A 27,162-nucleotide genomic window follows, 5' to 3' on the forward strand; every position below is an offset into this window, starting at 1 on the left:
ATTGCGTGAATGTGATTGGAGATCATTTGTGCGTGACGATATTTTATCGTGTACACATCAGTCGAAATCTATTTTCCCAGATTCACTCCAACTCACCTACTCATTCTAATCGTAAGGAATGAATGTTAAATGTAATGTTTAATATCGAGGCCTCGAACATCAGATAAACAGACAGATAAACAGACAGACAGACAGACAGACAGTTTATTCAGTATGCAATGCCATATGGTCCGTAGTTCAGTTCAGTTTTAACAGATACATGAAAATCAACGTGATCTTAAACATAGCCTAATATATATTCACCTTTGTCGAAATACATTGCTAAAGATTTGGTAACATCTTCATTTGTAATTCCACAAATTGATCATTAAATGATTGTCTTTGTTTTTGTGTATCTAAATTTGATAGAAACTTGATCTCAACGTTTAATATTTTTAACATAAAAAGAGAACATGAAACTCGTCTTCAATCTCCTGGTTGGTACAGTTAACACACATATACAATTTACAAAATTGATATCCTTGGTTCTACGGCATTTACGAACATGGACGTTATGGAGAGATATTCTAAACTTACAAAGAGCTCTCAATGAAGATTTATGTTGTAATACAGTTAAATATTTTTTCTGGTTGTAACAATGATTTGACACCGGCATAATGCTTGAGAAAGTGTGAAGAGGAAACTTGGTGCCATTTTTGCTGAAATATGGCTAATGAGTTTTGTTTTAATGTATTTAAAAATAGTTTTTCATACCGCTGTGTTGCGAGATCCACGCAAAGGAAAATATAGTATTAGATAATATGCTTTTTACACCATACACCCAATTCGTTTTCCCTTCATCATCAAATTGATTTAGCATTTTTTTAAATTGAAATGGGTACCTATGAGCTTCTATATTTTAAAAAATGTTATCCAATATAGCACGCAGCTATACACTACAGCGACCAGTTTCACTAGGTACTGCCTCATTTGAAGCATATTTACCTATGTATAGGAATCGCTTAAAATACAAAGTATGAACTTTTTCAATGGATTAAAAAAAAATAATGCCCCATATTTCCCAGACGTATACCAAAATGGGTACAATTTTAATATATCGAAATATCGAATTTGCTGTCTAAAATGAGATACATTTGTTTTCCTTAAATAATTTATAAACATTGCCAGAGATGCCTGGAGCGCTGAGGTCTTACACGTTTGTCGCCAGCGGGATTCGAACCCGCGAAGTCCACACGGAAGGCTAACTAACATAGTCATGTCCGTTTATGAACTGCGACATATGTTTTATGCAATTTTTACACAGTATGTTACTCTATGTGCTCTAGTATTTGTAAAGTACGTGTGATTTGGTGGCTTTTCGTTCAACTCAACGAACAGATGGAAACGGAATTACTATTATCTTGATCAGGGCTATGTTTGCTCATAAAAGGCCCATCAACATGGGCAAGTAATATTTAGGTGATTGATAAATGTGCTCGAGTTGGTCTAAAATAAATGGTATACTTGCCCCGGGACATGCATTCCATAACCTTAATTGGCAAAGTGCGACGTGCACGTGCGAAAGGCTCGGGGAACACATTTCACGTGCTTCACGCAGGGCAGACTCACACATTGTTCTCACAGTTGAGCATAGAGTTCTTGAATATTTTTCAAAATACCTTTAACAAAACAATGTTTTTTTAACCATTTTAGGTGCCATAAATGTTGGACATGGTTTAAGTTTGTTTGATCACTCGGACCCAAGTGTCTTATCATTGAAATGGTCAAACGAAAACATAAGTCTCTTTTCAATATATAAACATGGCATGGTCGCATTAGAACATAGTTTCTCTCTCGAGTAATTGAGCTGTACGGTCAGTTAAACTGTACCGGTTACACTGAAAATATGTTCTAATTCTACGAACAAAAGGATATTTAAAGATGAGAGAACATTTTAAGAAATGTTCGTGTCGTAATTGCATATTTTGTAGCGCGAAGACTTACGTCTTCCTGATAAGAAAGATGATAATGTGCGTGTTGGGAGGCGTTAATAAAATCCTTGATTCATGGGCATCGAGAGTGGTTACGCTTGAAAACCAGTTTATATTAATCGACAAACGTCATATTCAACGCTTGTTGCGATTGGTTGTAAAAACGCGCCGTACACGGTTATTTACATCAAACCGTCCACACAAAATAAGCGATACATTTTCCCATTGAAATAACAAAGCCTCGTTTTCGATCCTGAGGAGAAGACGCTTCAGTCACTGTCAACGCTGAGGGAACATTTTGGATTTGTGTGGTGGGTAGACGTTATAATTTTCCTGTATGCACTTTACACATTTCAATAAACAATAATCAGGATTATATTCACGACAAGAACACACGTTAATAACAAGCAGTTAATGAGAAAATACACTTGAAATGTTCGATGCGAGCGGTAGAGGACATTTTGGACGAATTCACTTGGTTCCCTATGGGGGTGTGCAATTTAGGAAAGGGAGGTAATTCTCATTACGGTAGAGAACTCTCGTTTGTTTACCTTATATGAGTTCACTTGTGTTTATTTTGAAACAACCACATCAAGTAATTCAGTTTTTTACAACAATATATTGTTAATACGCTGTTATGTTGTTAAACAGAACGTTGACTTCTATCTAGATTACTATGACAACTAGTTTGAATACTATCACCGCGACTATTTCAACATATGATCACTCCTCAATTTTGGTTGATCACACACACACACACACACACACACACACACACACACTTTTATATAGAAGGTGTTTTAGATTAATAAAGAAATGCACACTATCAATCTCCGTTTATGAATTTGTTTTGTACCATACCAGCAACTGTTTAGGATCCAATACACCTTTTTCCCCACAAGATAAGCTGTGTCACTGTGTGATATATCACATGAATATTCTAACATTTTCTCACGAAACACATTTGACCTGAATTTCATTGTGCCTGATGAAGTGTCTTTTATCAGACAGGATGCCTCCAACATTGCGTCGACGAAAGGCTGGACTTTCATACAGATCTAACTATGAAGGCCAGTCATTTGCAACCTCACAACCACAGATAAAATGGAGCAAAACCCAGCTCTTTGATGTCAGAATAATAGACACCAAACAAGAAGGATCAGTAACAAAGTACAAAGTTCACTACATTGGCTGGCCCTCCAAGTATGACCAATGGGTTGAGGACTCAAACATTGTAACAAGGTCAAGCCTGGAGAAGACAGGCACACAGGACATTTTCATATTTCAACTTTTGAACTCAATCAAGGACAACCTCACATGCTCACGCGGTGTAGATTCTTTGGTGTTCATCCGTTTTCCTATCTCGTCCCCAGAGGTTGCCAGCTCTCTGTTGGAACTGTCAACAAAAACACTTCAATCGAAGACTGGACATCTGTACAGGAGTGAATTCACCTTCCTGGATGTACACTCACCAGACATCCTCTTTGGACAGGACTGGTGGTACAGGATCATAAACCCAGCTGGTGACTTTGGCTATATCAACAGGGAAACTGTCCGCTTTGGATTCTATGAGAGAAAACCCCGTGAAGAGTACACCACTGACATGAAACGAAAACTGGTACATCGCGGATTTATCTTCTTCATGCAGTTTGTGAGGGAGAAAGGAAACATGATGGATATCAACCTTCTGAGGTGTACACTGGGAGTAGTGTAGTATGTGTTGCCTGTTTTGAAGACCCTGCCCTGATATTTCAAACTATGCCTGGAACTGGAACTAATCTTGGAACATGTGACAGAGCTCAAATATGAACTGTTCATTTTATACTTTGATCATTTTGATATTTGTTAGCAACTCCAAATGCCCAATGGAAAGTCCACTCATGGCTCTAGGGGGTGAAGGGGATATACTAAGTATAACCTTAAGAGTGTCAAAACTAACACTAATAGAAGAATACAAGAGGCTAACACCGACAGGGAACAGCTTCAGTAAAGATATTTGTAATGGGGTCATTGGTTTTGTCTGCAACAAACATCATCTTGATAGCTCATTTGTTTTGTTTGACAAAGTATCACCTGTCCTACAGTCTTACTTAAAGAAACTAGTATCAAAGCATGATAAGACTAAGAGAGAGGGGGGAAAGCAATTTAAACACCTCCTTGTAACCTGGGAAAATGAATTCTATGATCTCAAAGTTGTTGTTTCTGAACACTGTTTGCCATCAATGTTTTCTAAATTAGAAAAAGAGAGAAACTTAAAAAAGGAGTATTATCGTAAATATAAATCAGTGATCAAAAAGGCTAAAAGGCTGCAATCTAAAACTGTGTCTCTTAAAAAAAGAATTCGAAAGATGTCTACAAAGCCCTCACATTTGGATGGGAAGAAGTATCGAATACTGAAAGTGTCGTCCAATGAAAACACTTTGTCGAGATCACAGCAATACAAACGAAAACACATGCTGGTAGAAGACTGTAAAAAAGCCCTGACTTTCATGAACATTTATGAACTAGACCCATTATCAGTACAGGCACAAAGGACAGATGGTCAAAAGTGTTTAGTTTCTTTAACTGAAAACAATGTAACCAGTCATAAGGAAAATATGGACACCAATTTAGATAGACTTTTGCATGTCAAAGATATGCAAAATATTTCAAACAAAGCATATCATGAGTTATCAATGACAATACCGTTTTTACCAAGGTCACATGTTTTGTCTCAAAAGATAAAAGAATACAATGACACTTTCAAAATAGTTAACACTCCAGATCCTAGTTTTGGTGTACAGCAATCCCTGAAAGATATATTAGGTAAATGTGTTTCACACATTTTGACAACAGGGGCTAAAGAGAAGCTTCTTGAAAGTAAACATCTACATGTTAAACTAACTGGTGATGGTACTGAACTTGGCAGGACAAAAAAATTAATAAATTTCGGGTTCACCATACTCGAGGAGGAAAACTGTCTATCTGTTAATGGCAATTACTTACTCGCTGTATTTTCAGGGAAAGAAACGTACCAGAATGTTTCAGATGCACTTACAGAAATCATTGATGAAGCCAGAGAATTAGACCATGTAGGTGTTCTTGGACAAATATTTCAGGTGACTTTTTTTCTGGGTGGTGATCTTAAGTTTCTGAACATGGTCTCAGGAATATCATCATGTGCTTGCAACTACAGTTGTGTGTGGTGTAAATGTCCATCAAAAGACCGATATGACACCACTATGCAGTGGTCAGTTAGTGACGTTTCTCAGGGAGCAAGAACTGTACAGGAAATATCTATGATGGCCACAAGAAAGTCACATAACTTTAACTGTGTTCATCCTCCCCTGTTTGACTTTATTCCAATCAATAGAAGAGTTCCAGATCTGCTTCACTTGTTTTTGCGCATATCCGATCAATTGGTAAAGCATCTTATCACAGAGTTGAGAGTTTTGGACAATGTCCAAAGGTGTAATAGTGTGTACAACAGAGATAGGTGTTGCAATGTCTCCAGATTTGAAAGATTTGTGCAGGGCCTTGGGGTGGAATTTCATTTTAAGAATGATAAAGCTTCGGGAAGATTCATTTTCCGTGATTTTACCGGACCAGAACATAAAAGGATTTCCCAGCATATTGTCATTACAGATTTTCTTCCTAATCATCCCAAAGTGAAGGAAATCAGCTTTCTGTGGAGTGAATTCTCATCTATCTACTCCATTCTTGGGCAGGGTTCTTTTGAGGAGTGTGAAGTTGTCTCCCTTAATGAAAGGTGCAAGCAATGGGTACGGACACTTGTGATGGTTTACCAAACTAAAGACGTGACGCCTTACATGCATATCTTAGCATACCATGTCTGTGATATGATAAGACTTCATGGAAATCTGAGATGCTTTTCACAGCAAGGCTTTGAAAAGTTAAACGACAGTGTTACATCATGGTTCTTCCGCTCAACATGTCACAGGAGTAGGGAAGCATTGAAGCAGGTTATGCTAAAACAAAACAGGACTGTTTCTTCTCAGAGTTTTAGGAGGAGTCCTTTGAAAATAAAATGTAGTTTGTGTCAAGGGCAGGGTCATAATAGGCGGTCATGTACCAACAAGAATAGAGAAATTGAGTCGGATGGACACCTAGATCTGGCATGAAGTGCACATATGTGCTAATACTAACTTTTAGACCGGGTGTTCACTTTAATGATAGGATAAATAATCTACCGTGATAAACTGAATTTGAACTGAAACATAGTTCAAATGAAACAAAGCAGTTTTAATATGTGTGAAGGTTCTACACATTTTTTATGCCTAGCATTTCATTTCATATAACATTCCATTATGATTCGTTGGTTAAAACACGTTTTGTGTAGGGTACAGTGCTCTTCAAATGAAAAGGGTTTTTTATTTAGTGCTATTGAATGTGACATTGTTTCAGGGAATATTTGAGACGTTTTGTTAAACTTTTCTGTACATGTAACATGTTTGCACAGACAGCGAATATGAAAGTGTACAAATGGTATTTCAGTAGTGACATTATAAATGATACGATCTGAGACGGCAAGCCATTATAACAATAATTTAGTCAATATGTTGCACCAATGAAGTTAAGGGTATCAGTAACATGTCTTTTAAAATAGTTTTTACAAATTTCACTATAGACATATCATCACCAAAGAGCAGGTGGGTATGGCTTGGTGAGGAATACACCATATTAGTTTATGCTGCAGACTGTCAGTAAAGAAAACTTAGTCGGGGTCGATAGACATGGCAACTCTCAAACAGTTCAGTTACATTTTAATGCATCACCAGCAACGTCCTATGCAGAAATACGTTTAGTTTATTAGTAAAGGGATTTCTCCATTGTGTAATAGTGGACGTTCGCTCGGAGGGCAATTTGGTTATCTCAGTTGAAATCACAATCATGATTTTGATTGAAACAGTTCTTCTCCCTAAGTTTAAATTGTGCTTTGGAAAACTAATATGGGGCAAATATAGTGCCATTGTTTCTGCATTTACCTCTGCAGAACATATTTCCTGTATGGAAATATTAGATGTCTTGAGTACCCTCGACTCATGTTTCGATTACTTTTTTTTATAGATTCGTCATTAATAAACATGTTACAACATACACAGATTTGGTCTTATATTCATTAAGCTTATTGGTGAGTCGATATTCCAGAAATGTTTCTAGAATGAACAGCTTCAATTTACTGTGTAGACACCCCCATAACATGGACTCTCCCATTTCGTTCTGAAAAAGTAGGTCACGAGACAAAAAGCAGTGGTATGTTTTGACTTGTAATGGTCTCCGTGGCATAACCAGTACTTAAATTCTGATAACGACTTAATCCTTTTGCATGAACTACTACTCAAAGTTTGTGAAGGAACGCCACTTTAAAAGGGAACACGTCAAATTGTGTGCACCTGTTGAAATAGCCCAAAACAATTTTGCGTGAAGACATGTTAAAAAAATAGTCTGTTGTCACATATGCCACACAATGCCATAAAAAAAAGTGGCTAATCATCAGACAGATCATCCGTCAACATGAGAGTATCTGACCAAAACTGAAACGTCGAATAATCACGAAAACAAATTCATTGTTCAAAAACAAAAACAAAAGACAAAAAAAACACCTCTCAGTAGCCCGTACATGTAATCTTCCCGAGGCAAGAGAGTTAACTGACTATAAAAGTCCAGTTTCCACCCTTGCCGAACGAGGCTCGTATTATGGAGTAAATCATTTTTTTACATTTTGGCTGGACTAACGAGTCTATGCATAGTCCAATCAAAATCGCGCACCGAAACCGAAATCCGGTTCGTAAACTGTCGTGCAGATTTCGGTCGATTGCAGGATTTGCAAAGCATGTGCACCGCCAACTCGTTGTCAACAGTTATGTTCCAAATCTTTATATGTTTTTCATCAAGGTGCTCAGGTGATTTGATGCATTTCGCGATGTAAGACCCGTTTTATCACAATATAGATCTTGATTATCAATCAGATCGTCCTGACTGGGCGCCACCATTTTGGGTGAAGCAAACGCAAGTGAAACGAGAGGTGGAATCTCATTGGTCCATAGGAGAGGCTTAAAGGGGACATAAATAATAATAGCCACTGGTGGCACTACGATCGAGCCCAGTAATTCCAGCCTAGTTCGGCAAGGGTGGAAACTGGACTTTTAAAGTCTTGCTTCGGGAAGATGGTACATGTATGGGAGACCGCCTCCGTGGTCTTGTGGTAGAGCGTGCGCCCGGAGAGCGGAAGGTCCGGGTTTCGATTCCCGGCCGCGTCATACCATAAGACTTTAAAAAATGGTACTTGTTGTTACCCTGTCTGGTGCTCGGCATTAAGGGGCTAAATCAAGGACTGGTCGGCTCGGAGTCAGTATACTGTGGCTTGGTTGATGCATGTCATCGATCCCTATTGCGTGGATCGATACTCTTGATATCAATCACTGGATTGTCTGGTCCAGACTGGATTATTATTTACAGACCGCCGTCATATAGCTGGAATATTGCTGAGTGCGGCGTGAAGCAACCAAACATCCAACCAACTGTAGAGCTGTTAAATACGAATATGGAATTCATCTTCAGTTTCATCTCTGTCACAATTGGTACAAATACTATTAACATCATCAATATATTTCGATTCACAACACATATTTACATTGAAATTATGCAATGAGCTACTAAAGTTACAAAAATATCTTTTAATGACTTGTCTGTTGAATATGTGACTTTAATTTATCATAATTGCTGAGATAATGCGAAGATAAAACAGTTTCGTACCAGTTGTGTGCAAATATATCTTTCACTCGCGGGGCGGTCGGGTAGCCTAGTGGTTAAGCGTTCGCCTGTCACGCCGAAGACCCGTGGTGTCCCCCGCCGTGATATTGCAGGAATATTGCTTAAAGCGGCGTAAAACCTCACTCACTCACTCACTCACTGATTACATATTCCCATAAACACTTGAATCTTACCAATTTCCTGTGCAATCCACACAAAAGAAATTCCATATGTAAATAATAAATTTTATACTTCAGAAACAGTGACAAGTTTAACAAGTATAATATAATATATAATATATTAGATATTGTGGCTATGTAATTAACCTCGTTGTATTCCAGACACATTTGTCCTATGAATAATTAACGTATCATGTACATGGTGAACAGTTTACCAGAGCTAGCAGCTGTGGGAGCCACCACGCCTTTGGATAGGCCAGTCACAGCCCTACAGGTATGAATGTGCCAAATGCACTGTCTTATATTTGATATCATTGTGCTATACTTTAAGGCGGATTTAATACTGATAAACTTATTTTACACGAATGTCAGATATGAAGCGAGAAAGGTAACAAAACGCTATCAACATGTTTGTATAATTTGAACATTTATACTTCATATTTTGACGATTTTTACAGTGTTAGCCTTGGTTATTCTCCTTCGACATACAGATGGTTTAAATTATATGCATTACCCTCCTAGCGTGTGTGTATATGTTAGGTTGCTAATATGCGGTAAAGGTACATGTCCCCGATATCAATGTTTCTCTGCATTTTAGAATCTATACGCACTTGGAGTTGAAACTTAATTCAGGGGGCACGGGTGGCCCAGTCGTCTAAGGCGCCGCGATTCGCTGTGCAGAGTTGCGTCCCTTGGGCACGCCAGAAGCCTATGATTGTGGGTTCGAATCCCGGTTCGCCCCGATTATGTTTCTAGGTTTGTCAGCATTATACCCGTGCTCGTGGGTTTCACCGTAGTGGTAAACGTCTGAGACCTGCATCACTTCGGGCTTTCCTCCCACATTAAGCTGACACGCCGCGATATAACTGGAATACTGTTAAAAGCGGCGTTAAACCCAACTCACTCACTAAAATTAATTCTAAATCAGGGGACAGCTGCTTTACACATTCTCGACTCTGCTTGTCGTAAGAGTCGACTAACGGGATCGGGTGGTCAGCTTCGCTGACTTGGTTAATGCATGTCATCGTATCCCAATTGTAAATCGATGCTCATGACATAAATCACTGAATTGTCCGGCCTCGATTTTTTACAGGCCGCCGTCATGTAACTGGAATGTTGCTTTCTGTGGCGTTAAACAACAAACAAACAAACATAGCAATGAAATAAATGAAAAATAAATAAATAATGAAATGTTCATTTATATCATATTTCTTGAACTTTTCCCGTTGACAAACCATGGATCGTAATCATGTCTTATACGACGATGACCCCGACATGGGTACAATGTGTGAAGCCCATTTCAGGTGTTCCCCGCCGTGATATTGCTGGAATATTGCTTAAAGCGTCGTAAAACCATACTCACTCGGGCATATTTGACACACCGTGATATTCTGTTTTTGAAACGAGGCGCACGGTTGGCCCAGTGGTCTAAGGCGCTGCAATTCGCTGTGCAGAGTTGCGTCCCTTGGGCACGTCAGGAACCTATGAATGTGGGTTCGCCTCGATTATATTTCTAGGCTTGTCAGCACCATACCCGTGCTCATGGGTTTCACCGAAGTGATAAACGTTTGAGACCTGCATCACTTCGGGCTTTCCCACATTGAGCTGACACGCCGCGATATAACTGGAATACTGTTAAAAGCGGCGTTAAATCCAACTCACTCACTAATTCATTGTTTTTGAACCAACTAACTCACATGGTATTCTTGTAATCCGCAGTTTATGTATATATCCAAGTATTAGTGTTTTAATAACAGGACATTCCTGGGTAGAATTGGTCTTCAGCAACCCATGCTTGCCGTAAAAGGCGACTATGCTTGTCGTAAAAGGCGACTAACGGGATCGGGTGGTCAGGCTCGCTGACTTGGTTGATGCATGTCATCGATCCCAATTGCGTGGATCGATGCTCATGATATCAATCACTGGATTGTCTGGTCCAGACTCGATTATTTACAGACCGCCGTCATATAGCTGGAATATTGCTGAGTGCGGCGTTAAACAACAAACCAACCAACCAACTAATAACAGGACAAGGGCTTGCCATTACTTATGTGCACAGATGCGTAGCTGAGTCTCAATATGTGACATGGCTGTTGTTTTTGTCAGTATGCGTCAATGATGATAATCCAACCAACCACTGATCATCAAGATCAAGCTGCATATATCTATGTTATGTATGTATATATTCATTGCATGGATCCAGCTGTCTCATAGTCAACAAGGCCATAGTTGGATTAAAACACGCAGTGCACGGAAAGTATTACAATAGCCTTTGCCTTTCGGTACGTACCAATTCAGAATTGAAATTAACACATTTATTTACACAATTTCAGAACTTCATCTCTGACAATGTCTGACGAGATGACCGATGGTCAGATAATGTTTGAAGAGCCGGAAGCTGAGGTCAAGATTGGAGAGAAGGGTAAGTTAACACAGTAATCATGAGAATGCTTACATACCTGACGATGACGTGATGAATGATGCCGTGATGCCGAGTTTTTATCATGTTTGTAAACGTCTTATACCTGCATCATTTCGGGTTTTCCTCCCACATCAACCTGATGTCTTAAAGCCAAGTCAGTCCACCATATTCTCTGAAATTAGTTTTCAGTATTCAGTATATTTGAGAATATTTGATTCTCAGAGTGGCACCAGCGTTAAGTAATTGGCTTTTTTTTGTTGACATAATAAACTGCTGACAAAATATTTTATCCAGTTTGGCTTTAGTTTTATTTCACTTGGTTTCGAAAACGAACTTAAACGACCAGTTCCGAAGTACATAGGAAAGGACATGCTCTTCTATTGCTGTGGATACAAAAACACCATGTCGTTTCTGTGCAATTGTATCAGTTTCTTCATCTAATGAGAGTACAATTGAAGGAATGTACTTTTATTTTTGCGAAATGGAAATTTCAAACTATGCTAGCCACATAAAGAAACTGTGCACGGAGAAAATATAGATATAAGGGCACACCGTCCACATATGAAATATAGGTTTGAACACAGCAATTATTGGAGACATTCAAACGCTCATGCACGTGCCATATGACGCCATTGTTTGGGCCTATGGACGTGCAATGTGTTACTGCACGTGCATCCTGTGCAGCTGTAATTAGCATGTGCAACTCAAAATTCGCTGTCACTTTGGAAAGCATGATCTGTGGTCATTCAGAGATTCAAAACTTCTCAGGCGCAGACACAAGCATATCACAAGCAAATCATGACAAGATTGACAGCTGCACAGCGTCATGAAGCCATTGGAATGATCCGAGCGGGAATGAGGCAACAACAGGTGGCAACACATTTCCAATGCCATCGTAACACGATATCAGCATTGGTGAGGCGTTATCAAAACACAAATGACGTTGCCGACCACCCACGTTCAGGACGTCCCCGAGTTACAACGCCAAGACAGGACAGATGGATTCGAGTTACACATCTCCGACACAGGTTCCAAACGGCAGTAACGACGTCCCAGTCAATTCCTGGACTGCGCCGTATCCATCCCAACACTGTCAGGAATCGTTTACGTCAGTACGGGATTCGACCACGACGCCCTGCCATACGTCCCATCCTGACACACCGTCATCGCGTCAACCGTCTAAGATGTTGTCGAAATCATGTTCGCCAACCTCGAATATTGTGGAGAAATGTTGTCTTTACAGATGAATCGAGGTTCAACATTTCCCACAGTGACGGGCGCCAACGTGTCTACCGGCGTTTGGGAGAACGTTATGCACGCAACTGTATTGTGGAGAGGAATCGTTTTGGAGGTGGCTCTGTAATGATTTGGGGTGGACAATGTCATGTTACTGCCATGGCCTGCAAATTCTCCAGATCTCTCCCCAATAGAACATGTGTGGGATGAAATGGAGCAACGTCTGCGTCGTCTTCCACATCCTCCAGATAACGTCCGTGACTTGGCACAGGATTTGAGGAGGATATGGCAGGCCATTCCCCAGGCCTTCCATGCCCATTTGGTGGACTCCATGCGTCGCCGATGCACTGCTGTGATTCACGCATAGGGTGGTCATACCCGTTATTGACTTTGTGACTTTTGACCCCCTACTCCATTTTGACGTCATCGTAACAGATGTTGTTCAGGTCCCATTGACATTTTCTTATTGTCCGATCATTCAGCTGCTACCGCGTCTGCATCATTTTGTTCTTGCTGTGTTGTATTTCAATCCAGAATATATTTTCTCCGTGCACAGTTTCGTTATGTGGCTAGTATATATGCACATAGCGAAATCACATAACCTTTGCCTCATATTGGCAAGAAATCTGGGTGAAAGGTAACTCTGGTCACCACCTGCAAAAACTATGTTGAAAACCTCAATTCAAATTTAGCAGACACAAAAAATGCGATGAAGTGCTGTGGTCTTTGTTTTCCGTGGCCATTATGCACGTCGTAGTATTTCATATGGTGTTCTTTCTTCAAGAATGTCATTTATATGCTATCTCCAATTTCAACATCGAATAACTCGATCAAACCACAGTTACTTTCATTGTTCCATGCTTTTTTCCAACCTAACAGTCAACGCAGGTCTCCACCGTGTGCATATTTTCATTACCATGTTCTCTAATGCTACCTTACCCCAGTCCAAAGCAATCAGTCCCCCAAATTGCCCAATCCTGTATAGACTTTAATTTTCCATATATTCTTTGTTATGTCATTACTTGCATAAATTAACTGGCCAATACTTCAACTCTTTATTATGTTCTGTGATAAGATCGTCTTCTATTTTTTTACTGTTCAGCTGGTATACAGTAGTGGCTGTTCTGTTTATTGCTTGGCTCCGATACATACTGTATCCAAATATTACTGAATCACCAGTTCATTGTCTGTGGGGGGCACGGGTGGCCCAGTCGTCTAAGGCGCCGCGATTCGCTGTGCAGAGTTGCGTCCCTTGGGCACGCCAGAAGCCTATGATTGTGGGTTCGAATCCCGGTTCGCCCCGATTATGTTTCTAGGTTTGTCAGCACCATACCCGTGCTCGTGGGTTTCACCGAAGTGGTAAACGTCTGAGACCTGCATCACTTCGGGCTTTCCTCCCACATTAAGCTGACACGCCGCGATATAACTGGAATACTGTTAAAACCCAACTCACTCACCCACTCACTCATTGTCTGTGCACCTGTGTCGGTTGTATTTGAATGAATTTGGAGATTTGGGGAACCCTGCGGTTAAAGCGCTCGTTCGTCATGATGGTGACAGTGACCAACATGTGTTCACTTGATAAAGTTCATTATTGGCGTCCCCCGCCAAACTATATTGTTTCATGCGGCAAGGGAGTCTGTGGATGCTTTAGTGTGTTTGTTAGTATGTTTGCGTTGGAGTAATGTGAAGTATTTTTTCAGCACAAGTTTTTCCAGCCAAGGTGGATTTTCCCTGGATTTTCTGGTCAATAGCTTGGTTGTCTGGCTCCTTTGTCGGCCGCCGTCTTATGTTGGCAGTACTGCTGTGAAGTGTTGGGCAAAAAACAAACACTAATTTATTTATGCAAATTGCTTGGGTGGGACAGTACAAGCTTGCCTTTTTTGCAAACACTTAACAGTAGTCCATTCACATGGTTTTCACTGCCGTTTTACCTTTTGTGCAATGGGTGGCTGTTTCGTAGGATGGTCGGGGCTGGTTATTGCCTGGCGTTGGCTTATTGTATAATACATGTATGACTATGCTCGGGTCACAAGAAAACAAAATACAGTAAACTACGGATATAACGAACTCAAAGGGACTACTAATTTTAGTTCGTTATAACCGTAATTCGTTATAAGCATATATACAGCATAACTACAGCATATAATCGGGACTAAAAAGTTAGTTCGTTATATCCGTTAGTTCGTTATAAGCGTGTTTGTTATAGCCGTAGTCTACTGTAAGAAGATTGTATGATTAGGCGATGGCTGGAGGTGTTGCATTTTAAGTCTCATATTTATTTTTCATATCTGCAGTTAGTCCATTCTCAACGCGGTGGATTCTGGCCTACGTGTCCTTCTTTGGTTTTGTGTTTCTGTACGCCACCCGCGTCAACATCAGCGTGGCCATCATCTGCATGGTGCGATCGTCGACGTCCAACGTCACATCAGTTGACAACAGCACCGGGCTCAACGTGACGTCGAAGTCAGTTAATGTAGTAGATGAAGCATGTGGTATACTGGAACAGGCTGCCTCAACTGTACAGGTAGGCAAGTTGAATAATATACCCCATGTTGTCAGAGACCCGTGAAGATTCCGGGGTAGAAAAGGTCTTCAGCAACCCATGCTTGCCGTAAAACGTGACTATGCTTGTCGTAAAAGGCGACTAACGGGATCGAGTGGTCAGGCTCGGTGACTTGGTTGATACATGTCATCGATCCCAATTGTGTGGGTCGATGCTCATGACATTAATAACTGGATTGTCTGGTTCAGACTTAATTATTTACAGACCGCTGTCATATAGTTGGAATATTGCTGAGTGCGGCGTTAAACACCAAACCAACCAAAACCATGTTGTCAGAAATACCTTTGCTCCCGTTGGGCTTCCGATTAAGAATAAATAAAGGTCCAAGCAAAATACGTGTGTCGTAAGAGGCGACTTGATAGGTCGGGTGGTCACTTGGTAATCGTATCCCCTGGTGCGTAGATCAATGCTTATGATATCAATCACTGGACAAATTTACAGACTGGATTATTGCAGTGTGAGGTGTTGAACGAGCAAAACAAGCAAACTATTATCATTGATATCAATAATTAATGTTGAGGTCTGTTAAACTAAAATCATTATTATCATTAACACCACTTCTAGCTTAGTTGGGGAATTATTTTGATCATGGTTGTCAAGGTTAATTTGTTCAGGATTTTCTTTCCCAAACTAAAATATAGTTTCAAAATTGATTGTATTAGACTGATCGCTTAACAGAACCGCCTCCGTGGTCTTGTGGTAGAGCGTCCGCCCGGAGACGCTTTCCCAAGACGTTAAAGATGGTACTTGTTTTTACCCTTCCTGGCGCTCGGCATTAAGGGCCTGAAACAAGGACTTGTCGGCTCGGAGTCAGTATACTGTGTCTGAGTGGGGTATTCTTGTCAAACTGCACGTCGCTATATAACTGCAGCATATAAGTAATCTTTCACGCGACATTAAACCCCATTTCACCTCACCTCTTAACAGAAGTGTCGGTCGATTTAACTAAGAAAGAGAACCATTATTTTCATGTCAAAGGTTTACTTCTCTTCACATCCCCACCTTTCGAATGAATGTATGACGAAAAAACTCATTTTTCATATATTTTTATTTAATACCATATTTTTATAAAATATTCAAGATACTGACACAAACGCATTATTTATTATGTGTGTGTGCTGTTGTTCGTATTGTTCTTGAAAATATTCAATCTACAATCTTGTATCAAATATTGTCCAATATTTCTATGGTACTAAATGGTCAAAGAAACTGAACGGAGGATAATTGAAAAAGTCTGTGATCAAAGGATAGTAGCGGCACATTTAGGTTCAAGAATGTTGTCAATTAATTATTCCCTCATACAGTGTGTCGTGATACTTGGTCTTTTTCTCTTCTCACATCCTTCACTGGTTCTTTACACAAAAATATAATATATGTCAAAACACGTTTTAAATGCCCGTTTTGAACATGCGATTCCTGTACACATATATTTATACTTAATACTGCCAGTGATTGTGTTGCAGAGAGGAGAGTTCGACTGGGACAAGCCCACTAGGACTCGTGTTCTCGCCATGTACTTTTATGGCTACATTTTCACTCAAATACCCGGAGGGTGGTTAGCGGGACGATACGGGGCTCGCCGGGTGTGGGGACTTGGGATGTTTGTGAACGGACTTGGGACCATTCTCACCCCTGTCAGTGCACGTCTGAATGTGTATGTTTTGTATGCAGTGAGATTCATCATAGGATTTGCAGCGGTGAGTTGTCACCTTAACACCATTTGCTGATTGCCTCCCATTTTGTTTCATGGAGTTCAACCGATACACCGAGCATATGTTAACTAGAAGCAGATAATCCACATCATTGCAGAAAGTAGCCTTGCCTGAAAATGTATATGCCGTTGTTCAGTGGATGGCAATTCGAACCATTTTATTTAATCTGAAATTGAATACTAAATGTGAAAATGGTTGCTGCATTGAAGAGAGAGGTAGCCAAAATAGGCATTGTTGCGAAAATATAGAATCCACGAGAATTACGTGTCGATACATCGTTTATAATTGATACGTTTCTCTTCTAATGTCTGTCGTGTCATTTTTTGAAGTAAATGCTTGGCCTAAAAGCATCTCTTTTGATTCGTCATTATCTATGGATTTGAACCCTTTAACCCTTGTGGTCTCCGGGTACGAATAGGTCTCCTGCACCCTATGGTTGTCATAACATTTGACTAAATTGGTAATTGGTCAGGCTCGGTGATTTGGTTGATCGCGTGCTCATAATATCAATCACTTGTTTGGCTGAGCAGACTCGATTATATACAGACTGCCGCCATGGAGATTGCTGAGTGCATGGTTTAACATTAATAAAGCAAGCAAGTAAAGTTAAGACAAAGTGTCTTGTTATAAAATCCCCAGCGCTATTCACGTGTTGCCTGTCTTCAAAAAACGACCAAAAGCCACATACAATGCTGATCTTACACTGACGCCATTTTTAGTGCCAAGGGCAGATAACCTAAAACAAACTTTTCATGGCAAACCACAAGAAAAGTAGATTCAACAAGCCTGTCCCAATGCAAGATTGACATTGAAAATTGCTACACCATAATACTTCGTCGCAGCGAAAGCATAATTTGCAGGAAATTAAGTCAAAGATGAAAATAAAAATATACCCCTTTTAGAACTGAACTGCATCGAAAAATAATGGTTTCACTAAAGATGGATTAACAAATATAACTTGCCATCAAGATAATGGAAAGAAACGCAATGCACACTATTTTTATCAGTGAGGAAAAGTAGTTGAATGACCTGTACATTTCCTAGGGCGTGTCATACCCTGCTTCACATTCACTATGGGGGAGATGGGCACCACCCCTCGAGAGAAGCCAACTCATGTCTGTTTCCTATGCAGGTAAATATGACGACCAAAAGAGTTCAATAACTTTTATTGTAAATACAATTTAATTTTTACGACAGTAAGAATCACGGCGTATCTAGTTACAAACTTTGTTCCATTATGAATGCCTATGCATGCAACTGAACCTTCAATATAGATATGGGGGACCAGGTGTTCTAATGTGTAACAAGGTGTGTTGGCTTGCGTCCTCTAGAACTGCATAGAGGGCCCCTTAGACGTTAGAACGCTAATAATGGGTTCGAATCTCAGACATGTCATGGTTATCATCCATTCGTCACCACTCGCCCCTTTCCGTGACCTGCAAGAAGACTCGTCCCCCTCATTCGTCACCACTCGCCCCTTTCCGTGACATGCAAGAAGACTCGTCCCCCTCATTCGTCACCACTCGCCCCTTTCCGTGACCTCCAAGAAGACTCGTCCCCCTCATTCGTCACCACTCGCCCCTTTCCGTGACCTGCAAGACGACTCGTCCCCCTCATTCGTCAACACTCGCCCCTTTCCGTGACCTGCAAGAAGACTCGTCCCACTATCGATGAATGTTTTGTGCAAAAATACGACAAACCAATCAGAATGCGTATGATTTCGAGTTCTTTGTCAAATAATCTCTCAGAAATAATTTTTGATTTTTACATATGTCTTGCATCTAAAAATATACCCAAGACACAGTTAAATGTGTTCAATCATACTGTATAATTCCACATGTCCCGATGTGCTGTAAATTGCATCTGAAATATATATAATATATGGGAAAATATATGTGAACCATTACGCAACGAGTTGACAATTGTTTTAGGTATGCCCGTTTGCGCTAAGACGGATCACGGTCGCAAAAATGGCCATGAGAGGGGCACGAGTCGCTATTCGGCTTGTCCCGGAATAACACGAGTTGGTCACGAATGGGTTATTATCATTGTGTCAGTCACGCATCCCCGTGATCATGGGTTTCAGCAAGGCGGTAAACACCTGGGACATTTCACACAGAGTAGGCTGCCAAACTTAACGATATAACCGAAATACTGTTCAAATCTATCTCAGTATCTCAACACAATGAAATAGTGTAATAGCATATATATATCGCAAACCTGTTTGTGATTTACCCACTCTCCAGGAGCCCATGTTGGCAGTATCATCTCGTTCGCGCTGTCTGGGTATCTCTGTGCTAATGGTTTTGACAACGGCTGGGGATCCATATTCTACCTATTTGGTTAGTATGAAATATTATTTGAATTCTAAAAATCCAATAATGTGAAAAATAAAGCAGACAAAATGTTTATGGATTACAACGTCGAATCATTCTGAAATTGCGACGTTTCGGTATAGATACTTATATGTGTCAAGCAATGTATAACAAATGAGTTGTTATCCATAGATATTTTTGTATACTTTGTCATCCGACCCGTGAAGTATCGGGGTAGAATTATAGGTCTTCAGCAACCCATGCTTGCCGTAAAAGGCGACTATGCTTGTCGTAAAAGGCGACTATCGGGATCGGGTGGTCAGGCTCGCTGACTTGTTTGATACATGTCATCGAATCCAAATTGCGTAGATCGATGCTCAGTATGTCAATAACTGGATTGTCTGGTCCAGTCTCGATTATTTACAGATCGCAGTTATATAGCTGGAATATCACTGAGTGCGGTGTTAAACAACAAACAAACAAAACTTTGTCATCCGTCAACGCCTATGAAATATTTGTCAAACAATATATGAAAGATGCAATGCAGATAAGATGCTGTTTACAACAAACTCCCTGAGGTGCCTTGGTTGGATTCCCCAAGGTGGTGTCTCACCTGCGTTTTATGGCAGGATCAAACCGCACTCACTCACTCATTGCCTACATCAATTGGAACATCAGCAAGTTTATTAATGTCTTCAGCATATTTGATTCTAGTGTATTTTCTAAAATATTTATATTACGCATGTAAAGTCGTAATAAATCAAAATGATTTCTAATGTTAAACACTCGGTGGGAACCTGTGTAACCTAGTTCTCAACTCTCTATTGCTTGTCATAAAAGGCGACTCAGTTGAATTGGGTGGTCTGGCTTGGTGACTTGATTGAATTCATGTCACTGTATCCCAATTGCGTGGATAGATTATCATGATGTCAATCACTGGATTGTCTGGTTCAGATTAATAACAGACCGTCATAAAGCTGGTATGTTGGTGAGAGTGGCGTTAAACAACTTTCACTCGCACGATCGTGGTAGTCAGCAGCAATAGATGACGTTGACGTTGTCAGCATTACCATCGACATCTCAGCAACAAAAGCACGGGCAGCAGTATCTGTTCATCTTGGTTGTTTATACGCTGACTTGCCGCAGTTGTCTTCCTGGTTCTTGGTATTGGAAGCCTGGGTATAAAGGGGACAGGATGCTTGGCGAACCATGTCGACATTGACCTTATTTACGTCTCTGCTCCGTCAAGTCAAAGAATACTGATTTAACGAAAGCATCTGGACAATGAACAAAATTTAACATGTGTCAATGGCATTTGGATGCTTGATGGTACTCACGACATTATTTTCATGAGTATTAAATGTCCAATTAAAGAAGGGCGGTCGGGTAGCCATGTGGTTAAAGCGTTCGCTCGTCACGCCGAAGACCCGAGTCCGATTCCCGACATGGGTACAATGTGTGAAGCCAATTTCCTGTGTCCCCCGCCGTGATATTGCTGGAATATTGCTAAAAGCGGCGTAAATCCATACTCACTCACTCAGTCCAATTAAAGTACAGGGGATTGAGGGGCCTGGATAGTCCAAAATTCGTTATGTTGAGTTGCGTCCCTTGGGCGTGTTAATTTTAGTAACGCGTTTCACTGCAGGTGCTGCAAACTTGGTGTGGGTTGGTCTGTGGATGCTGGTGTCAGCTGACAATCCCCGCAAACATAAATTCATATCTAAGAAGGAGATCGCATACATCGAAAGGAAGATTGGCTTCAATACTAACATTCAAGTAAAATATTTACATTAATAATTCTTTGTTACTTGATTATGTTGAATTGATTATTTATTTTCAGGATGTTTGGTGCAATTGAAATAATACAGTATAAATAGTATATTATTATTATGGTTATGGCTTTTACAGACGGTTATCTGTCTGTCATCTTTGCCCAATTGTGAACTATGTAACTATGTATGTGTAGCCGTTGACTTGCTTGCCTATATTTCAGGCCAAATCCACCCCTTGGATGGCTATGGCCAAGTCTGGACCTCTCTGGGCCATCATTTTAGCTCATATGTGCAACAACTGGACCGGCTATACTCTCATCACTGTCCTCCCAACTTTCATGAGGGAAGTTCTCAAGTTCGATATTCTCCAGGTAGAAAGTTAACTGACTTTAAGAGTCCAGTTTCCACCCTTGCCGAATTTGTCTGGATTTTCTGGGCTCGATCGTAGCGCCACCAGTGGCTATTTCGAGTTATGTCCCTTCTAAGTCCCCCCAACTGACCAATCAGGTTCCAACTCTCGAACCACTTGCATTGGTACTCAGCAGCAATAGATGACGTTGACGTTGTCAGCATTACCATCGACATCTCAGCAACAAAAGCACGGGCAGCAGTATCTGTTCATCTTGCCGCAGTTGTCTTCCTGGGTCTTGGTATTGGGAGCCTGGGTATATAGGGGACAGGATGCTTGGCGAACCATGTCGACATTGACCTTATTTACGTCTCTGCTCCGTCAAGTCAAAGAATACTGATTTAACGAAAGCATCTGGCCAATAAACAAAATTAAACATGTGTCAATGGCATTTGGATCATGTATTTCCTTGTTACAGAACGGGGTCCTCTCCTCCCTACCTTTTATTTGTCGTGCAGTGGAAATGGTCGTATCTGGTCAAGTCGCTGACCTCCTCAGAGCCAGAACCAGCCTTGGAACTACCAAGGTCCGGAAGATCATTCAAGGCGTAGGTACGTTGCATGTTTGCGTCAGGTATTGTCAACGTGTTAATATATAACCAAACATATTGCATAGAAGAATCAACACAATAGTTTGTGTGATATGTAATATTAATATGTATTTTACAAATATTCACATAAAGTCCAGTTGACGTTCAGTATCAACGTTTGATCGTATAATTATATCATTGTAATTCGAAAACACCGTTTATGCCATTAAGAAACATTCTTTCTTAAGGTGGATCCAGCCGCACTCAACAGCATATGTTTGTATGCTTCTTGTTTAACACAGCAACATTCAGCTATATGACGATTGTGTTAAAATGATCAGACAAATCAGTGACTGGTATCATGAGCAACGTACCATACCATAGTGTATTAGGTGAGGTGAATGGGGTTTAACGTCGCGTCCAAGATTATTGCGCTTATATAGCCACGTGCATGTATGTGTGTGTGTGTGTGTGTGTGTGTTTGTGTGGCTGCTTGTACTAGTCCGGACTGATGCCGATTTATAGTGCTAGCTCACTGCGATACCATGCCGCAGTTTAACATGAATACCCCACTCAGACACAGTATACTGACTTCGAGCCGACCAGTCCTTGTTTTAGCCCCTTAATGCCGAGCGCCAGACAGGGTAACAACAAGTACTATCTTTTAACGTCTTTTGGTATGACGCGGCCGGGGATCGAACCCCGGACCTTCCGCTCTCCGGGCGGACGCTCTACCACTAGACCACGGGGGCGGTCCCGTTCTGCGGTCAGTGACTTTCGTGTTGATTGCAGTAAATGTTTCTAAACCGATATTGTTTCTTTATTAAATTCTAATAGTATACATTTTAGCTATAATAACGGTAACGCTATTTTTCAGGGCTTTATCATTTGCAGAAGCCCTCAGTCTTTTCAACTGCACTCCTTCGTCAGGCAGTTAATGGAAGACCTCGGGCTTCTGCAAATGATAATGCCCTTAAAAATAGCGTTACCTTGATAACAGGAACTGAAATGCATATCTAATGAGAGGAATATGACAATTACACAAATATGAACGTACATGTACGGTCACAAAAATACGTGATTTTCGAGATAACGAGAGATGCCTTGTCCTGTTTCAGCGTGTCTCTCGGTGGCTGTATTCCTTGTGGCGACGGGCTTTGTGAAGTGTGAGAACAGGATGGTCGCAGTCGTCTTCCTGTGTCTTGGTGTTGGAAGCCTGGGCATCACGGGGGCAGGCTATTTGGTGAACCATGTCGACATTGCCCCAAAGTACGCCTCTGCTCCGACCCGTGAAAATTCCGGGGTAGAATAGGTCTTCAGCAACCAATGCTTGCCGTAAAAGGTGACTATGCTTGTCGTAAAAGGCGACTAACGGGATCGGGTGGTCAGGCTCACTGACTTGGTTTGATGCATGTCATCGATCCCAATTGCGTGGATCGATGCTCATGACATTAATCACTGGATTGTCTGGTCCAGACTCGATTATTTACGGACCGCCGTCACATAGATGGAATATTGCTGAGTGCGGCGTTAAACAACAAATAAGCCTCTGCTCCATCCAGTCAAAGAATGTTTATTTAGCGAAAGCATCTGGCCAATGAACAACCTTGAATATGTGTCAGTTGCATTTGGAACAGTGTGCTTCGTAATACATGGCACTATTTTCCTGAGTATTAAATGTCCAATTAAGGTTCAGGGGATGGAGGACCCCGGGCGGCCCAAAATTCGCTATGTAGAGTTGCGTCCCTTAGGCGTGTCAGAATCTTATGATCATGGTCCCAGATTCGCTCTGAATATGTTAAAAGATTTGTCAGCACCATATACATGCTCTTGAGTTTCATAGACGTGATAAGATCTGCTTTCCTCCTACAATTTTTAATACTCTTCAAATAAACCTTAGACAACTTACTGTTATTGAGACAGCAAAACTGTAGTTTACTTTGTAGCAATATTGCAATTAACAAGCAATGTCATTGTTTTCGTTATTTGACTGAAATATTATCGATGTGACGTAAAATTTTAACTCGCTCACTCATTTTTTCTCTGTCATAGTCTGTGTGAGATAGAGGAGATACGTGACAAAAGGACCACTTAGATACACAAGACAGAAGATCATTCTCATCACCAAGAGAAATTGAAAAATGAAGTTTGGAACATCACACTAAAAACTTGATGATTAATGACATACTGTTACTATTATATGATGATGAATAACGTGGATCGATTCGCAACGATTGTTTCATTTTGAGTTCCGATGCCGTTGACACCACGGTAAAAATAGCAGGACAATTCGACTCGTGTGCAAAATAAATCGTGCCTGAAGTGATGGGACATATAGAGATGGGGATGGGAGGGCCACTCATCAAAAGATGCTATGGGTCCGGGGGAGGGGGGAGGGGGGAGTCATTAAATTATGAAGATATAACAGTGGGTTTAACCCCATGGACCCCCAGGGACATATATGTCCTTCCTCTACAACCCTCACTTTGAAGTCGAATAAACTTTAAAATACATCATGCACACTAATACACTTCACAGTTTTGAATAAGGTGGAAGATTCCCTTTTCTGTGTTAAAACGCATCTGTGACGTCATTCTATTGTGTGAACGCTCCATTATTTTTCAGGAATGGAGAGTTGCTTGTCAACTGTACATGATCTTGAAGCAGCATTTGAATTTTTCAAATATTTTCAACTACAGAATATTTTGTCAAAGTGTAAAAGTAGGGATGAGTTTTAAGTAGGGGAATATCCTCGTAACTCTCCATTCCTTAAAAGTAATGGGCCTCGGCCCCTGCGGGGCCTCTGCTCCATTATTTGTAAGGAATGGAGAGTTACTCGGACATTCCCCTCTACATATCACCCATTGGCATTTTAGGCCAAGCAAAAGTACTAAAAATGACCTCCGAAAATTAGGTACTTCGTAAATGTCGCCATTTTTTTACACATAACTAAATCACCACTCACTTCGTTAATTTGCAGCATGTTTTGAAATCTAAATTTCGGATATTTACTCCAAGAAATGAATTTCAAAAATAGCATATTTGTGATCACGGATATCTGTCCTTTATGAAATCACCAATGATCATTCCAAAACGTCTCCGATAACCCCAGAATCGTTTAGAATGTTTTGGAAAATACGCAAACACGAACGCCGAAGTGAACTTTCCGCCATATTGGCTAGTGTTTACAAAATCACGTTTGAGGTACACCGGTTATGAGACGCCTGTTACATCACGTATATTTCAAACTTAGCTGCCATACACACATCCTTGATTTCCTCGTACATTTTAGAATCGAATGAACGATGGTCTTTGTCACCAATACGAAGTGGCTGGATGAAATCAAGCAATATATGTTAGGTGTGAAAACGAACGCTGTGCTCGAAAAACTCGGCATCCAGAGGGTTTAACAAAAGAAATTGCAGTATCCCAGTAACATTACAACATCACACAAGAAATGGGTTTCATTGGAAAATAACACACTGGACATTCCAGGCCAACCCATATTCTATCCCTTGGGGCGGTCGGGTAGCCTAGTGGTTAAAGCGTTCGCTCGTCGCGCCGAAGAACCGGGTTCGATTCCTGACATGTGTACAATGTGTGAAGCCCATTTCTAGTGTCCCGTGCTGTCACTCACTCACTCACTCACTCACATTTTATCCCAAATGTTAACTAGGTTTCAAATCAACGATTCTATTCGTCAAAGTTCGGTTAGTCTGATGCCGCATGATGTGTTTATACAGGTATGCTGGTGTTCTATTTGGAATAAGCAACGTAGCAGCGACTGTCCCTGGGATGATAGCCCCTCTCGTCGCAGGAGCGCTCACGCCAAATGTAAGTACATGTGTACTGGGACAATCATGATCATTCTATTATGCTCAATTTTATATGGACCCCCGCCGTCATAGTGCTGGAATATTGCTAAAAGCGGCGTAAAATCATACTCGCTCACTCACTCAATTTTGTTTGAGATGGAAGCACGAGTTGTTGGTTTACTGACCAATCTATGAATCATGTACCTTATAGTGAGTGAGTGAGTGAGTGGGTTGGGTTTAACGCCGCTTTTAACAGTATTCCAGTTATATCACGGCGAGTCAGCTTAATGTGGGAGGAAAGCCCGAAGTGATGCAGGTCTCAGACGTTTACCACTTCGGTGAAACCCACGAGCACGGGTATGGCGCTGACAAACCTAGAAACATAATCGGGGTGAACCGGGATTCAAACCCACAATCATAGGTTTCTGGCGTGTCCAAGGGACGCAACTCTGCACAGTGAATCGCGGCGCCTTAGACGACTGGGCCACACGTGCCCCCTGTACCTTATGGATGAAGGACGCATATTACCGCCAATTATTCACACAATAAGAAGGAAGTGAATAAACTATTTTGTATGCGAAAGTGTGATACTAAAAGATCGACAAGGAAGTTATATACATCTAGATATAAACTTGAATAACATATACCACTCAAAAGAAGTTAAGAACCCCAAATTTTGTTCATATGACTCTAGTTAACATGTCGTAGCTGGTGGGTATTCCAACACACAGCCTTCAAAATGTGGGTGTTCTTTATATCAAATTGTTTTGTTAATTTTGTTGGTTTGTTTTTTAACGTCGCATTCAGCAATATCCCAGCTATATGATGGCGGTCTGTAAATAATCGAGTCTGGACCAGACAATCCAGTGATTGACATCACGAGCATCGATCTACGCAATGGGGATACGATGACATGCATCAACCAATATCAGCGAGCCTGACCACCCTATCCCGTTAGTTGCCTCTTACGACAAGCAAAGTCGCCTTTTATGGAAAGCATGGGTTTCTGAAGACCTTTTCTGCCCCGGATCTTCACGCCTCTTTAACTTGTTTTGAGTGGTATAGTTATGAATAAAGTACGAATGTAATTATGACAGGAAATTGAGATATCATAAAATTAGAAGCTTCTTGAATCAACGACACGGCCAAAGAAATTGTGGTGCTTTGGGGATAATCGAGAACCAAGGTTATTCTCTGGCGTTGACGTTTTATATTTATAATTATTAGCTGATTATGACAATCTTTACAAAACGTTTTGTTCATTTAATCAGTGTGTTTCTAATCTCCAGAACACTGCAGAGGAATGGCGTCACGTGTTGTACATATGTGCGGGCTTTCTGGTGGCTGGAACGCTGATATTTTCATTTCTCGCGAGTGGTGAAGCACAGCCTTGGAACGACCATGACGACAAAAGGCTTGACGTCATCAAGGACAAGAAATCGCATGACTACGTCAGGGTAGAAAGTATAACTACATGTATGTAG

At 40.8% G+C, this 27,162-nt stretch overlaps 1 protein-coding gene across 1 annotated transcript; it reads left to right on the top strand.

The window, feature by feature from the left end:
• The first annotated feature begins 11,251 nt into the window (after window positions 1-11,251).
• On the top strand, window positions 11,252-27,162 carry LOC139471997 (sialin-like). Its single transcript, XM_071254504.1, has 11 exons — window positions 11,252-11,324; window positions 14,858-15,087; window positions 16,590-16,823; window positions 17,883-17,970; window positions 19,085-19,180; window positions 20,799-20,929; window positions 21,147-21,296; window positions 21,753-21,885; window positions 22,982-23,132; window positions 25,607-25,697; window positions 26,968-27,162. Exons 1-11 carry the CDS (start codon window positions 11,252-11,254, stop codon window positions 27,160-27,162), a joined length of 1,572 nt encoding a protein of 523 aa, XP_071110605.1.

Source organism: Haliotis cracherodii, unplaced genomic scaffold (assembly GCF_022045235.1).
Source record: "Haliotis cracherodii isolate W230 unplaced genomic scaffold, xgHalCrac1.p SCAF_23, whole genome shotgun sequence".
Lineage (NCBI taxonomy): Eukaryota > Metazoa > Mollusca > Gastropoda > Lepetellida > Haliotidae > Haliotis > Haliotis cracherodii.